Source organism: Oncorhynchus kisutch, linkage group LG8, assembly GCF_002021735.2.
Source record: "Oncorhynchus kisutch isolate 150728-3 linkage group LG8, Okis_V2, whole genome shotgun sequence".
Taxonomy (NCBI): domain Eukaryota; kingdom Metazoa; phylum Chordata; class Actinopteri; order Salmoniformes; family Salmonidae; genus Oncorhynchus; species Oncorhynchus kisutch.
This window is the reverse complement of record NC_034181.2, coordinates 65,561,327-65,577,632: the sequence shown is the minus strand read 5'-3', so window position 1 is coordinate 65,577,632 and position 16,306 is coordinate 65,561,327. Positions and strand designations below refer to the sequence as shown.

Here is a 16,306-nt window from a genome sequence, read left to right as displayed (position 1 = left end):
CCTCCACGGTCATGTTAAACCGTGCGTAGCATGTGCATTTCAAATATAATGTGTCTATCTAGTATATATATATCTGTGCTATATCTGGTAGACAGTCAGTTATAGACAGCTAAGCTTGATAAATGACTACTCAAGACTTGTACAATTGTAATTGACATGACTTCTATCCAACTAAGCGACTCATAAAGATTTTGTTCTCAACTTTGGTCTCAACCTAAATAATTTCCTACGATAACTACAGCATGATTTGTTGAGGGTGACAGAGAGAAGCGCGGCTGGCTTATTCATTCAATTATCATCACAAAATATATATAAACTGATCTACATTACTGGCTAAACTGGTCGTTTATCGATGCACCTCCACAACCTCTGAATGAATCCAAGCATTTCACAGTGAATGATATAACAATACAACATAAACGTAAAAAATTCCAAAAAATACTCTGCAATAACATTATTATGTTCGATTACCTCAATCATTTAGACACTTGCATCATATGCTTCAAAATAATACATCCAAACTCTTGCTGCTTGTTCCTACCTGTCGTGGTCCCCTGGATTTACACTTGTTGTTACCTTTCCTTCAACACACTGCTTGATTTTCCGAAACTCAGGAACAGTGGAGGGAGGGGGGAGAGGCAAGGGGTGTGTGATAGCGGAGCGAGGGAGTGGATCTTCCAAACCACACCGATAAAACTCGCAATGTCCCCAGAATCCGCTGGAGGGAGACGTAGAGGTGCGACAGCGGTTCACAATAGTGATACACGAACACTATTTTGGCGGCTGTTTCACACTAATCATCTCACCTTTCTGCTCATTTTCCCGTGAGCCTTAGCTAAAGTTGACCACCAGAGCATTTATGGATTTGTTGATTATCCTTTTGATTTAATGTGCTATCGTTCTGCCCCTGAACAGGCAGTTAACCCACTGTTCCTAGGCCGTCATTGAAAATAAGAATTTGTTCTTAACTGACTTGCCTAGTAAAATAAAGGTAAAAAAAAAAAAAAAAAAACACAGCCACAGTGACCAACAGACAATTGAAAGCACCCAAAAATATTCACTCGATTACATCAAGTAAGAGATACATAGTCTCTCCCTCCAGTAATAGGTCTATTAGTGTGACACAATGTAACTATATTACTCCCAGTGGCTAGATATGACTTTTAGTATCACTGAAACGACTGCTGTCTTTCACGGAGCTCAATAATTACAACCCCAGGAAACACAGGAGACACTTGACAGCCAGACAGCAGAGATTGAATTAGACAGATCCTCAGGTGATGGCACAACAAGTTGTGTGTGTGAGCGCCCTGATGTGGCTGGCCAGACAGCTAAGGACCCTAAGTGACACTGAGCTCTAATGGAGAAACAATGGAGATGAATCACAGTCGGTGCTACTCTTATAAATAACAGGCAATGTCTCATACTCTCTCACCCTTCCGCTACCTCTGCCACCCTCACACACACACACACACACACACACACACACATGCACAACAGCATGTTGAAGACTATTTAATAACAATGAAAGGGCTATAGCTAATGCTATAATGATCTGAATATCAACAAGTGTTGGGCAGGTTTTAAAATAATTTGACACCCACACTTACACACTACCCGTTCTCTTCATATGAAGCCTTTTTCAGCCCACCCACAAGGCCTATATAATTTTTGTGAACTCACTAAAACTGGCTAAAGATTATATAACATGATAGCTTTCCAGCCGACAATGAAGTGTATTCAGAGTTGTAAGTTTTCCTTTCAAAGCACTTAACTGTAGCAATTATAAGTGGTGGGGGTCCCACCTACAGCACATATCCTTTCTGCCTTCCCACTTGGATGACAATAGGCTGGGTAAAATAATTCAAGTACACTATATGCCTGCTCCCACTGCTTAATAAGGTCAAGGCCTATTCTGGGATGCAGAGAAAATGTCTGACTTAGCAATTCCTCTCCAAATGTTCTCTAAATAGGGAAACATCATTGGTGGCAATACATCCTCCGGGTTCTGGTGTTGATTACAAGAGAAGCTTTGCTCAATTCACTGAGCCCCTCTTTCAGAGGTGGCCAGTCAAGGAGCACTCCACAGGTACACAGTTGAGGTCTTGCGCCTTGTAAAAACTAGGCCTCCAGAAAGACTATTGGCAGTTAATAATAGGGAGGCTAATCAGCATTGAGCAGAGAGCTACGTATTCCAACACCACTAAACGTTTAGCTCGATTTTAATTATTTGCTTAACTGGGCTGTTTGTCCCTCATGATCACATCAAACAAACCCTGCAGCAGGAAACATCCTCCCCTCCAAGGCTTTCTGCCTCTTTAAAACAGAGTGCTGTTTCGTTGACCTATGACCCTGATGGTATCACTGATTTCCTTTATGTTATAATTCTTAAGTAAATGTAAAGAAGCTCACATGAATACCAGAATTAACATGGCAACAGGGGTTTGATGCCACGGTAGCAAGATGGTTTATTGCAGTTGTAGCCTAAAGAATGGTCACCCTATCTTCTTAGATTCTCACTTCCTGTGTATTGAACTCGATGGGAATTCATTGCAAGTAGGAACCAGCAATGCCCTGGGCCATACACCTGAGCTCAATTATGCTGTAGCTCTTAACCAGAACCATCTGTTTCCGCTGTGCCAACACTAAAGCCTCTCTCTTGACTCTTCCTGTGTATTTATGCATATATTTATCAAGAGGCTTCTTGCTATCTAGCTGTTTATACCACTCTAGCTCCCAGGCAGACATTACACTGTTGTGTAGTTCAAATGTTTTCCTGTAAAAATGGTGCAGGATTGCTTGCATTCAACAGAAAACAATTTTGATAACGAGAGCCACATTACCAACCAACTTTAACAATTCCTGCCATTCAGGTAACAAAAATGGAAAACAAGAACATTGAATTTGTGCAGGCACTAGTGAGGAGTTTGTAACTTCATATGTAATCCTCAACCCAGTAGTTCCCCTGTGTTAAGATATTCTTAGACATATTGGGCAGACTCCCAATACTTCATTGATTCTAGAGGCTCCCATACTGGCTATGGTTGCTCCAATTTCCACTTAAATCTAGTTGGTGTGCTTTTGTTTTAACATGATCTAGTTGATCTAAATATGGCTCAGTGAATTGGAAACGAAGCCTATGTTTTATTCTGCGCCGATCAGAGGTTGTCTTGGCTGACAGTATGCAGGAGCAGAGGAAATGTGATGTTTGCATAATACTCCCACTGCCCAGCAAATCAAGAGACATGACATCATACAAAGCCTGCATACACTCAATTTAATATGAATTCATTTAAGGTATAGCCCACACACACACACCACAAGGCTGCCTTCATGTACATTGTCAAAGCTACAGTGTATTTGTTAAGTGTAGGTGATATAGCATACATTGTTACAGTTGACATTCAAGTAACCTTAAAAGCAGTCATGCTATCAGAGGAGCATAGGAACAATGCTGTCAGACCTTGTTACCATAGATTCTGACGTTACTGTGGTGATAATCTCATCCCCAGGATAGTACTCACAGTGCAGAAGTGTCAGGTGCATGAGAATACCATGGTGGTAGAATGTCAAGGTACAGTGCCTTCGGAAAGTATTCAGAACCCTTGACTTTATCCACATTTGTTAAGTTACAGCCTTATTCTAAAATTGACTCAGTTTTTTCCCCCTTAAACTACACACAGTACCCACTAATGACAAAGCAAAAACAGGTTTAGACATTATTGTTAATTTATTAAAAATAAACCACTTACATAAGCATTCAGACCCTTTATTCGGTACATGGTTGAAGCACCATTCGCAGCGATTACAGCATTGAGTCTTGGGTATGAAGCTACAAGCTTGGCACACCTGTATTTGGAGAGTTTCTCCCATTCTTCTCTGCAGACCCTCGAGCTTTGTCAGGTTGGATCGGGAGCGTCGCTGCACAGCTATTTTCAAGTCTCTCCAGAGATGTTCGATGGGGTTCAAGTCGGGCTCTAGCTGGGCCACTCACGGGCATTCAGAGACTTGTCCTGAAGCCACTCCTGCATTGTCTAGGCTGTGTGCTTAGGGTTGTTAGCCTGTTGGAAGGTGAACCTTCGCCCCAGTCTCAGGTCCTGAGCACTCTGGAGCAGGTTTTCATAAAGGATCTCTGTATTTTGCTCCGTTGATATTTCCCCTCGATCCCGACTAGTCTTCCAGTCCCTGCCGCTGAAAAACATCCCCACTGCATGATTCTGCATCTGTAGAGATGGTGCCAGGTTTCCTCCAGACGTGATGCAAGGCATTCAGGACAAAGAGTTCAATCTTGGTTAGTGAGCATTTCTCATTTTCCAAGATAAACCATCCACTTGACAGGTGTGGCATATCAACAAGCTGATTAAACAGCATCATCATTACACAGGTGAACCTTGTACTGGGGACAATAAAAGGCCACTCTAAAATGTGCAGTTTTGTCACACAACACAATGTCACAGATGTCTCAGGTTTTGAGGGAGCATGCAATTGGTATGCTAACTACAGGAATGTCCACCAGAGCAGTTACCGGAGAATGTTATTTTCTCTACCATAAGCCGTCTACAAAGTCATTTTAGAGAATATGGGCGGCACGTCTAACTGGCCTCACAACCGCAGACCACTTGTAACCATGCCAGCTCAGGACCTCCACATCCGGCTTCTTCACCAGCCACCTGGTGAGCCACTCATGAAGCTGTGGGTTTGCACAACCGAAGAATTTCTGCACAACTTTTCAGAATCCGTCTCAGGGAAGTTCATCTGTGTGCTCGTTGTCCTCACCAGGGTCTTCAGCTGACTGCAGTTCGGCGTCATAGCCAACTTTAGTAGGCAAATGCTCACTGGCATGCTGGAGAAGTCTGCTCTTCATGGATGAATCCTGGTTTCAACTGTACCGGGCAGATGGCAAACTGCATGTATGGTGTCATGTGGGTGAGCGGTTTGCTGATGTCAATGTTATGAATAGTGTCCCACGATGGCGGTGGGGTTATGGTATGGGCAAGCATAAGCTATGGACAACAAACACAATGGATTTTATCGATGGCAATTTGAATGCAGAGATACCATGATGAGCTCCCGAGGCTCATTGTCGAGCCATTCATCCGCCACCATCACCTCATGTTTCAGCATAATGCATGGCCCCCAATACACAAGTATCTGTACACAATTCCTGGAAGCTGAAAATCTCCCAGTTCTTCCATGGCCTGCATACTCACCAGACATGTCACCCATTGAGCATGTTTGGGATGCTCTGGATCAACATGTATGACAGCGTGTTCCCATTCCCACCAATTTCACAGCCATTGAAGAGTGGTACAACATTCCACAATCAAATCTACGCAAAGGAGATGTGTCATGCTGCACGAGGCAAATGGTCACACGAGATCTGACTTTTTTTTTTTTTGGTATATGAACAACATAACCATCTCTATTCCCAGTAATGTGGAATAAATAGATACAGGCCTAATGAATTGATTTAAATTGACTGATTTCCTCATGAACTGTAACTCAGTAAAATCTTAAATTGTTGCATGTTGCGTTTTACACCCCTATAAATACCAAACTGGAATTCTTAGGGCTAGGATGGGAATCCCACAATCAACCTTTCCATTGATTCTTTGACTACACAACTCAAAACCACATTTTCATTAACTACTAGAGGGCTGGAGCATTGCTCATAAGTCCCTAAAACATACAAGCACAAGTTTCTGGTGAACTAGCAGTGAAACGTGTTTCGGAGACGGAATTGACACACCCTGGGTGCCACATTCTATTGAGATTTTGTCGATTTCCAGCTTTGTGAAAGAAGCCATTTAATATTTAGGAATTCCAAGTATGCTAAACAAAAACCATTTGAAAGCAAACACTTCTGGTGCACATCCCTTAACCGTTTGAATGGGTTTATGAAATTAATGAAGAGCAGTAAATTTAAGATCAATTATAGTTTGTGGATGAATTTACTTATACATTTTTTGGGCTTGAGGACCATTGTGCTACATTTGACACGCTGAAGACAACTCAAAAAGCCACTTCCTTGAAAATGTAACTTCCATAGTGTGTACTTCACACTCAGGAGACTGGTTTCCACATACAATTTGAAAATGCCAGGGTGAGGGATTTTCAATGTAGTACAGCTGCCACTTGCTGGTAGTGACTGGGCAAGATGTATTCTATCCATTTGTCTCTTGGGCAACACAGTAAACACTATTTAACATTAACATTGATGCCTGTATTTCTATAACCCATCAAATGTGAATTGAAATACTAACGCATGAAAAAATATTTGTTAAATGTACCAAAGTTGAGTATTTAACACCATTGAACAGAAAAAAAAAAAAAAAGATGAGATGGTAACAAACATGACCCTTCAAATTGAAAAAATGACCAGTGAAGTTATACACGTTTTTATTTTTGAAAGTTCCATAGAAACTAACGGTTATTTCTTCTTGTCAATACTCTCAGCTTCCGCCTCCTTTGCCCTCTTGGCACGGATGCCGAAGAGACGAGCATTGGCACGGGCCATACGCAGGCTGGCGAAAGCCTTGAAGTTCTTTTCATCCTCAGAAATCACCCTGGCCTTCTCCTTCTTGTGTACCTGCAGCAGAGGGAGAAGAGCCCAATTACAACAATGTTGATGTAAATATATACTCATTAAGAGTAGGGCATTTCAGTCAGAGACAATGAACGGATTAGGGACAAAGTTATTACTCAATGATTTAATTATTTGTACATACAGCACAATCTGGCAGTCATCAGATAATAGGTTCAAAGAGAATCATCAAGGTAATACAGAGATTCCGGAGAATTTGTCATCACTTGACTGCTGAAAGAGCTCGCACATATGTTCAATACATAGACTCTAGATACATCCTCGAAATATTAAAATGATGACCTGGTCATCCCATTTATATTCAATAACCCTAATCAGCGGTAAGTTTTTATTATTATTTTTTAAATAACATGAACTTCCTTTTTTTGGGTGAATCAAGTGATATGAATGTGTGATACGTACATTCTTGATGGGCATGACAGCGCCAGAGAGCTGCGTGGCCATCTTCAGTTCCTCCTCCTGGAGAAAGGGAAAGGTTTTAATGCTCACAGGATAAGTAACATCTACCATGTGCACATTCAAGACAGTGCAGTCAATCTAAAATGCTACTGGGGTGAAGAGAAGAGATTTCAAACATTTAATTGCACACCAACTGAAACTAAATCTACAACAGAGCATGTAAACAAAGTCCAGATAACCATGCAGATCAATGTTACTCTGCACAAAATGCAGTAAAACATTTCAAAACCTCCACAGACCAGTTTGAAGCCCAATTTCTACAGCTTAACTACAAAACTTCCTCGCTAACAGGCCGTTTCAGAAACTACAGAATGGGCACTGGACACATGAAACCGGCAGTCATCAGATAATAGGTTCAAATGTAATCATCAAGGTAGTACAGAGATTCCGGAGATTTTGTCATCACTTGACTGCTGGCCCAGAGCTGCTCACAACCCAGGTTTCTTTATTTCAATCACAAGCAAATTTTCTGAAATCACGTTTAACAGCAATGTTATGCATGACTGATGAAATCTTCCAACGCAAATATTTATAATCTGAGCCTCAAATGAAGCAATCACTTTGACAATATGGTTATGCGTGTCCCATATGTTAATAAACACTCAACCCAACGTTCTATGACTAACACTTACAGTGCTGTCTCCCTTCTTGGGTGCGGAGGCCTTCCTGGGGAAGAGGATGAGCTTGGAGCGGTACTCTTTCAGGCGCTGTACATTGGCCTGCAGGGACTCCGATGACCTGTTGCGACGGCGGGAGTCAACAGAGATGCCAATGGTGCGGGCTGTCTTCTTGTGGATACCGGCAGCCTAGAGTACAAAGCACATGCAAAGCAGTGAACCAAATATTTGAGGACTGTTGGGCATTTAGTTGCTAGCCATGCCCAGACTTTTAGGAGTGTGAAGGCTTGCACATAACTCAATACAAGTAGATTGCTACATTCAGACAAAGTAGCCTGTCAAACAAAAATGGGTTAATAACTGGCTTGAGCCCAATGTTATGAATCAAATGACCAGTTTTAAGTTTTCATATGCACAGCACACATTAAAACAAGCAGACATCAGCAAATAGGTTCAAGTTGAATCATCAAGGAGGTACAGAGATTCCGGAGATTTGTCATCACTTGACTGCTGTAAAAGGTTATAGTAGTCTGCAAGCCAAAATATATTCAATAAACTCACACCTTTCTTTCAGGCTGTTCAGTCTTACATAACGTACTAACACTGCCTAAACCTGGAGGTTATTATTAACAAAGTAAATGTACTGTTAATATTCCTCTTACCTTGAGCTCCTCCAGGGTGAAGCCACGTCCGGCGCGCACCTTGGTGTGATACCTGATGGTGGGACACCTGACTTGAGGCCGGAGGGGTCCGGCCACAGGACGTGGGGCAATACGACGAGCCTTGATCTGACGGGCCTTTCGCCTGAAAAATGAGGAGTCTGTTCATCACATAGACCTCCATCACATACATGTCATGCACACAACAAAACTAAACCATAGTCATAATTCCATACAGCTTGTTAACCAACTTGGTACATCACATAAACATGCTAGTTAATAGCTGGTAGGTTTGCATACAGCAGACGTTTCAAACGTTAGATATTTCAACCAAAAGTTAACATTTATCCAACCATTATACTTTACTTAAAACCAATGTAACTAATCAAGGCCTACCTGCGAGTCTTCCTTGCAGGCTGGTTGAACCAGGTGCGTACCCTCGTCTGCCAGTCTTTGTGGAAGTGTGGGTTCAAAAGCATGCCATTCCGGCTGGGTGCCATGGTTGCCTACTTCCCTGAAACAGGAAATTAACACATGTAGAAGCTCATCACATTTAGCAATAAGATCAGCCCATCCAGCGGAGGGGAAAAATGAATGCTAAATGCTAGCCAGTTAGCTAGCCATCACGTCCAGGCTAACTGGGGATGCAGCAATTGATTTCAACACAAACAGACGTATATTTTACTGTGGTAATGGCTCCGTAATCATTGGAGTTAATTGTCGATAATCTAGATCATTACCGACAGGTTGGTGACCATGAAACAGTTGTAACGTCACTGACAACACAGACATACATGCGTCTGCAACCCAGAAAGGTTTAGCAGTCAACCTATCTGGCTTGTCTTTATCTCAACTAACTCATCAATAGTCATATATTCTGAACGACAACATCATACACGTTGGCAATAAATGCATAAAAGTAACATACATTTTGATATATTGGAGGATTAAGAGCGATTTCGTTTGGAAGACAGTGAGCTTATTTTCACATACCGTCTGAGGCGGAAAATGGCTGAAAGGAAAAAGGAAGTTCTAAAACTGTGCATTGTGGGATATGGCACCCAATGGTAGACGCAATGGTTCGTCAAACGGATGTACTAAAATGCACGTGTGAAGAGTTGTATTAAAACAGATTCAATCATAATCTTCGATTTAAAAAAATATATATATCTTGTTCAGAATCAATTCAGATCGAATTAGCTTTTTGTACGCTTTTTGTTAGTATATCAAATCTTCTGGGTTTTGGCATAATGCTAACGTGCTTTTCATACCATAATCAAGCCCCAATACAACACATATTGAAACAGCCAGTATGCATGCATGAAAGATGCTTTGTTCAATAACTAATGGTCGTACACTCAAATCTGATTTATTGCTGATGTATTTTTGTAGGTACACCACAATGGGTCACTGCAGCCCCACAATAAAGTTACACAAGGATCACTTATGGACCTGTTTCACATAGCCTATTTTTCAGAGTATCCCCCAATCTTCCATTCTCATTGTAATGATAATGAATAACATGTTTTCAATGTAGGAGCGTTGTGCATCAAAATATTACACCCTAATACTTTCTTGAAATCACAGTAAAGATATGCAGCACACACTTTTTAAAGGGCACATTAACAGCAACACCATCACTCTGCTCATTGCGTCAAGACAGGACCATCCCGAGAGGATCTTCTCTGTCTGACAGCCAAATGGTATTCTTCTGTAAAGTATTTAAGCCCCATTCCCCTTTATAGTTAGTTAAAAATAATATAGTCAAAGACTTGCTGTTTCTCTGCTACACTGATTCTGTGCCCACTTTTTCCATTAATCATTGACCAAACCCTCCCCGGCACCTCATCTCTATCTTGATCTAAGGGCAAAAGTCAAGGTGTGCCGAGAGTCCATGTTAGCAACGAGAAGCGGCCAGTATCATCAGCATGTTTGTTTCAGCAGTGCTTCTCTATCCCCTGGTTTTCCACATGTTAGGCATCAGAACAAAAAGGTCTAGTTCAAAGCAGGGTAATTTCTAGGAATAGGTCCACACACACCCTTCACAGAATGGGAAACTAGCCACTAACAATATATACTAGTGTTCCATTAACTGACTGTGCTGATTATATGTTAATAAATCAGTGCTACTGTGTGGATATATTAAATGTGTTAATATCACTGGAGTGTAACGTTCAGTTACCATTAGCTTGAATCACTTGGGTTGGAAAATACAGCAGCAGTATATCAAATCAAATTTTATTGGTCACATACATTTTAGCAGAGGTTATAGCAGGTGCAGCAAAATGCTTGGCTTCCTAGCTCCTAACAATGCAGTAAAAGTGTCAAACAAGTACACAAATAATCAAAAACAAGATATCATGAATGTCAGGACAATTCAGTAATCCAAATGAAATCTACGCATATATAGGGCCACACCAAAAATATATACTAAGAATATGTATAGCAGTAGACATTAGTGGGCTATGCCACCATCCAGTATATAAATACAGGCGGTGTATAAACAGTGTAACAAAAAATGCAATATATCCCACATATTCCAGATGTTACGTCAAAATACGAAAATATCCCAAATATAATTGATTCTTGCTTCATTTGTGCTGTAGTCTTTTGTTCTAAAAGGTTATCTTGCTGAAGAATGTGAATCTACAAGTGTGGGAGTCTTTGGAAGTGCCAGGCTGCCAGCCAAAGTTGACTAGTCTTGCATTGCCAGACACCAAATTAAGTTTTGACTATTAGCTAATGACTTAAGGTGGTTTATGGAAGTGAATAGTACTGTATTCCATCCTTCCCACCAGATGGAATATAAAAGTCATAATGAAAAAAAACAATGGAATGTATGCTGTATTTAATTTATCTGACTTCTCATTTCCAACCTGTTGCCACTTGTCTGTATTTTCTTTCAGTCCAAACTAAGCACCTGAAATAATAAATCCTTGATTATTGTGCCAACAGGATTTATCGTTGTGCCAACAGGACATGGGAACAAACCCTTCAGGTTGTCTTGTGGTTTCATCAGCAATAAGCACATAGATGAGCATCGTTAATTAACATTTTGGTTATCTTGGTGATGAAACAATTACAGGCAAAATAAATAGGGCTACTTTACATAATACCATTTGAGCTGAGATTTTACAGCCCGTCCAGATAGGATTAGTGTGAAAGACCTGTAGTCATCATTAAAAAGAACATTTAAAAAAAGAACATGGAGAGTCGAGCAGTCTACTCATCAAGGGATTTGATCCATTTCTCGTAGGAGCCATCGTCCATGAGGCCATCAAGTTCTGCAGGGTCGTCAATAGTCATCTTAATTAGCCAGCCTGGAAGTCAAAGAGCAGAGCAACTATCAGTAACATTGTCAGGAGAGGGGGTTTAATAGTGTGTTGAATGATTATTCACCAACAAAAATCACATAAGGAAGAGGCAGGTACCCTTGCGGTTAAGAGCGTTGTGCCAGTAACCGAAAGGTCGCTGGTTTGAAACCCCAATCAGAATAGGTGAAAAATCTGTCGATGTGTCCTTGAGCAAGACAACCCTAATTTGCTCATCTATGTTGCTCTGGATAAGAGCGTCTGCTAAATGACTAAAATGTCAAACATACACATCAACTGATTTGTCATGTCACTGTCTTGATACTCACCCCCTTCGTAGCAGGATTTATTCACTAGTCCAGGGTTGTCTGCCAGCTCTGTGTTGATTTCAGTTACCTCTCCAGTCAGAGGAGAGTACAACTCACTAGCAGCCTTCACGCTTTCCAAAGCACCAAACTCCTCTGAAACACAAGCAAAGGACATGCAAAACCCTCCTTACTGGTAACAAAGCTCATTTACTTGTGGGAGGAAACTTAAATCTGAATAAAAATCTCACCCATTTGTTCAAGTTTTTGCCCCACCTCAGGGAGTCCACAATACACCACATCACCTAATGCTTCCTACAATGGAGGGACAAAAATTCAAAAATTGTAGCAGATATTCATATTTGAAGTATACCTTGAGGAAAGTCTGGGAAGAATTCTAACGTGTAACTGATTTCATGAAGCATAAAATAAGGCCAATGAAAGTTGTGATAAACTTAAAGTTATTGCACAAATATCAGATTGGCCCTCAAATTTTAAGTCAGGCATAATACAAGTAATCAATAGCCATACATATGTAAAATTGTATATGTCTTTGTATTGCAGGACAAGGTGCAAAGTCCCAAAATAAATCTCTCAAAACAATACAGGCATTGGGTAGACCAATAAATGTCAGATTATCAGTCATTTAGAAACAGCAGCACACTAAATCATTGATTAAAGTATCAACCAAACTACCTACCTGAGCAAAATTGCTGATGCCAACTGTACCAACTCCACCCTCTACTCGTACCCACTCATGCTTGTCTGTGAATTTGAGGGCTGTAAAAATAGACATTCACGTCAGATAATGGGATGCATGTGCATAGAAAAACAGCAGACTAAAGTATTAGTACACTACACTGACTAGTTGACACGGCCATAATCTTGAAAAACAAAAAAATGTTTGTGTTCTATGAGTACACAATCAATTTAGGGTTTCCAAACTCTGGGGGGGGGGGGGGGGGGGGGGGGGGGTGTAACTTCACTAAGTACCCATCCCAAACATTGCCCTTGATACTGACTGTCCAAAGGACACTAATGTACTATGGACCAGAGCCAAAAAGTATTGTGCAAAACTACAAACCTAATTTAAAATACTGCATGATGGCAAAAGATACCGTTAATGTACTGACCCACATTCAGCCCTGTAATGTCAAACTAGATGTGAATTGTATTACTATCACTATTGTGATGTCAATTGCTCATACAGTGTACCAGCATTCTCCAGCTATTACTGTACACAGTATGAGTGGTGGGAGGGAGCACACACATTTAACAGTTCTCTATTGGTTGAAGTAAAAACAAACATCCTTCCTCTAATGTGCCATGTAGGCTGTTCCTTCTATTAAATTAACTAGTAATATTTTAAATTATTTTGGACAGATATGTAATCCAGATTTTGAGCAAGAAACATTAAAATATGGTTTATGTAAAACGCTGTCAATCTTTCCCGATATGCTGGGGAGGAATGAAATGCCTCAGTGTCCAATGCTAGCATCAGATCATGCAGGAAAAAAAATACAGGTTTGAACCAGATTGTGAACTGTGCTTGATGCTGGGGCATGGCTGGTTTGTCTGAAAGACTCAGGGGAGAGCCTTACCTTAATGGAGATCTTCAAAATCATTTAGACTAAAACACCACACATGTATTTGCCATTTGCAGACTACACATGTAGTAAATATGCTAAATATAGATGTATGATCAAATGTTTTACTCCTGACCAGCCCATGTCCACACTCGTGCGTGACTTGCTGTTAGTAATTATCCATTACATTGGGGCACGAGACAGTGGGTGTGAGTGCCTAACAAGCCTAATGTTTTTTTAAGACCGTGGATAGCAGACCAAGCAAATCGTTGCAAGGTCAAGTTAAACCTCTGATAAATAATGTTTTACAGTGTAGCCTAAGAAAATGAAAGCTTTAATCAACCTGGCTACCTTTGGGGACATCCCAGATAGCAGTTTATGGAAAGCGACCATATAATTCAAAATGTTACGGTTAAACCAACCTATCGCGGGGAGCGTTGTTCGACAGGCTGGTCAGGGAATCCCAAAATTCCATTGGAATTTCATAAAAACAAATCACTTGATTTCTGTCTGGAAATAACGAGAGAATAGTTTACTTTTAGACCACGTAACGGCCAGCATTAGGCTACTTTTTATTTGTGCCATCGACCAAACTTTCTTAGCAGTGCATTCGTTCTAAACTGCTTACACAACTGGATATGCTGATCACCAAATAAAATAAAAATCGTTCATGCTCTCTCTGACGTGTTGAAATGTACCGTGGGAAAGTCACCAAAACAGCGTGAGATTATTCCCCCTCTGCGACTGGAATGTGTAGCCACAGACCCGTACATCAATTGTGATGTTGATAAATCTAGCATGCAACACTGAGAGTGCCAACTTGGGCAACATTGTAACAAATTGTTACCTGTGAACAGCCGCGAGGCCGTGCTCAGTGTCCGTGCGATGTTTGCCTTCCATAAGGGCCGATTTGCGGATATCTGTACTGTGGAAAAGTTTGCAGAAAGGCACCGGAACGCTACTCTCATCGCCATCTTCAGTGTCGGCCGAAATGATTACACATGCAATTGACTGAGTGGAACGCGCACAATCACCATTTGCGCGCTCTCGATATTAAATAGAAGCGGATTTTCTTCAGGACTTTCTGGAAGTTGGACCGTATTTGCCGATAAGGCTTTTCCTTATATGGATACTCTCAAGGCGTAATAAATGCGCAACAGAATATTTCGGAATATAATAGTAGTTTTCCGCATAGTTGGCAGCGTTAGATTTTCGTCTGTCTACTCTGCATCTTTATGGCATTGTGGAACTAACCATAAGGTTTTGGGCGCGTTCCTCTGCCCAGGCGTTGCTGAAGAATTTCATATTTTACACTGCCTGTATTTTAACTGTCAGCTAATCACATACGTTATAACAATCTGTCAATCTATGCCATGGCACTCAACCATTGGTTGATTCATGCAACATCTGAACAGTGGAACGCGATCATTCTCATTATGCTTGGTAGGTTATGACTCTAAATAGTTTTCCCTCCATGAATATTACAGCCCCAACCCCGTCACTGTTTCTTTTGTGTCCGTTTTCCATTGTACTGTAGTACACAACTGTTGAGATTGGGCAACAGTTCCTAGAACATAGTGTTCGTTTCATGTTAATTTATTCTGTGTTCCCGGTCCAAAATGACCGCCCCGTTATAGCTCATCATAATCCATAACAACCCATATATTATGTTAGATCTTTTTATCAATTTAAGTTCTTGTGAACATTACACGTTTTGAACTTCTACTTGCTATTTATGGCCTGTAGGCCTCATTGACCTGAGCTCATACAACTAATTTTTGAGTTTAAAAAAAGCATAATGTATGGATTATTTTGACTATAACAAATACTCAGATGAAACATATTGTGCTATTTATCAGACTACTTTGTCAAAGTTTAACAAGGACTCTGCTCCTCACCAGTGTCATGATTATAGATGAGGTCAATAGCCTCACATACATGAATGACTACATCGTTTGGACTACCTATCTTTTGGTCATTGTGCAGCCACAGAATGAATTGTGAGCAAGGCCTCAAAAAAGCTTTATATACCAGAGCTGCGAGAAAAGTTCTATATATTATTGAAACAATGTTGTGATTTTTTTGTGAGAATGCCAACAGGTGTGGTTCCCATGGGGGAAAGATTATATTTGGGAAAGGTTCCTTGTCATGGAACCCAAGAAGGGGAGTGAGGTGTGTGTGTGTGTGCTCAAACACGCATGCATGTGGGGGTCTGGGAGAGGAAGTGTGTCCATCTGATGAATGGGCATGTGCCTGAACTCAATTTTATACACTAATTGTAGTCTCCCCATTTCTAATGACCGGTAATTTTTGACCGGGCGCACCACAGATGTACAAAAGTTAAATAAAACACCCAAAGTGTTATGAAAATCATCTAAATGTATTTTGTGTTCAGATGCCCTGTGTGGACAAAGTCATGGAACCTTATGACAATCAGATGAAATTAACTCAATTTCTCAGAGAGAACTTGTAAATCAGTCCAATTTGACCAGAACAGGAGGGTTAAACAAATTCTGGATTTCTTGATAGATTTCACACTAGGGTACAACAGTACTTTGCAGCATGACTAGAAAGTGACTGGACTGCATTCACTAGAAATGAACTTGCAGAACACATCTACTCACCTTGTGCTCTTCCTCCTCTAACCAAAGGTATTGTACACAGGTCCTCCCACACAAACCTTTTAGGGGTGGGGTGCACATTGGTCGTCAAATATTCAGTCACTAGGGGTGTATTCATTACGTCTTGCAACAGAAACCGTTTAC

The 16,306-nt window shown here is 40.8% G+C and overlaps 3 protein-coding genes and 3 non-coding genes across 7 annotated transcripts in view; all 6 read right to left on the bottom strand.

Moving 5' to 3' along the window:
* Positions 1-606, bottom strand: part of cpne7 (copine VII) — a 43,013-nt gene extending 42,407 nt beyond the window's left edge. Inside the window, exon 1 of one of the 2 annotated variants that reach the window (XM_020489055.2) lies at positions 542-606. The gene's annotated coding sequence lies outside the window, so the exon portion shown is untranslated. Of the gene's footprint in view, positions 1-471 lie in introns of both variants that reach the window. The other variant, XM_020489056.2, reaches the window with a different exon arrangement.
* A 5,776-nt stretch (positions 607-6,382) lies between these two features.
* Positions 6,383-9,441, bottom strand: rpl13 (ribosomal protein L13). Its single transcript, XM_020489057.2, has 6 exons — positions 9,333-9,441; positions 8,736-8,853; positions 8,343-8,484; positions 7,696-7,869; positions 7,007-7,063; positions 6,383-6,589 (listed from the first exon to the last, which is right to left on the bottom strand). The coding sequence occupies exons 2-6, from the start codon at positions 8,837-8,839 to the stop codon at positions 6,431-6,433; spliced, it is 636 nt and encodes a 211-aa protein (XP_020344646.1). The 5' UTR covers positions 8,840-8,853; positions 9,333-9,441; the 3' UTR covers positions 6,383-6,430.
* LOC116374906 (small nucleolar RNA MBII-202) lies at positions 6,730-6,806 on the bottom strand. The gene has a single exon (XR_004210931.1). It is a non-coding gene; the product is annotated as a small nucleolar RNA MBII-202 (small nucleolar RNA).
* LOC116374904 (small nucleolar RNA MBII-202) lies at positions 7,389-7,468 on the bottom strand. The gene has a single exon (XR_004210929.1). It is a non-coding gene; the product is annotated as a small nucleolar RNA MBII-202 (small nucleolar RNA).
* LOC116374905 (small nucleolar RNA MBII-202) lies at positions 8,104-8,182 on the bottom strand. The gene has a single exon (XR_004210930.1). It is a non-coding gene; the product is annotated as a small nucleolar RNA MBII-202 (small nucleolar RNA).
* A 1,357-nt stretch (positions 9,442-10,798) lies between the features above and the next one.
* gcshb (glycine cleavage system protein H (aminomethyl carrier), b) lies at positions 10,799-15,055 on the bottom strand. Its single transcript, XM_020489058.2, has 5 exons — positions 14,389-15,055; positions 12,656-12,735; positions 12,207-12,270; positions 11,980-12,111; positions 10,799-11,659 (listed from the first exon to the last, which is right to left on the bottom strand). Exons 1-5 carry the CDS (start codon positions 14,513-14,515, stop codon positions 11,562-11,564), a joined length of 501 nt encoding a protein of 166 aa, XP_020344647.1. The 5' UTR covers positions 14,516-15,055; the 3' UTR covers positions 10,799-11,561.
* Between the last annotated feature and the right edge of the window lie 1,251 nt (positions 15,056-16,306).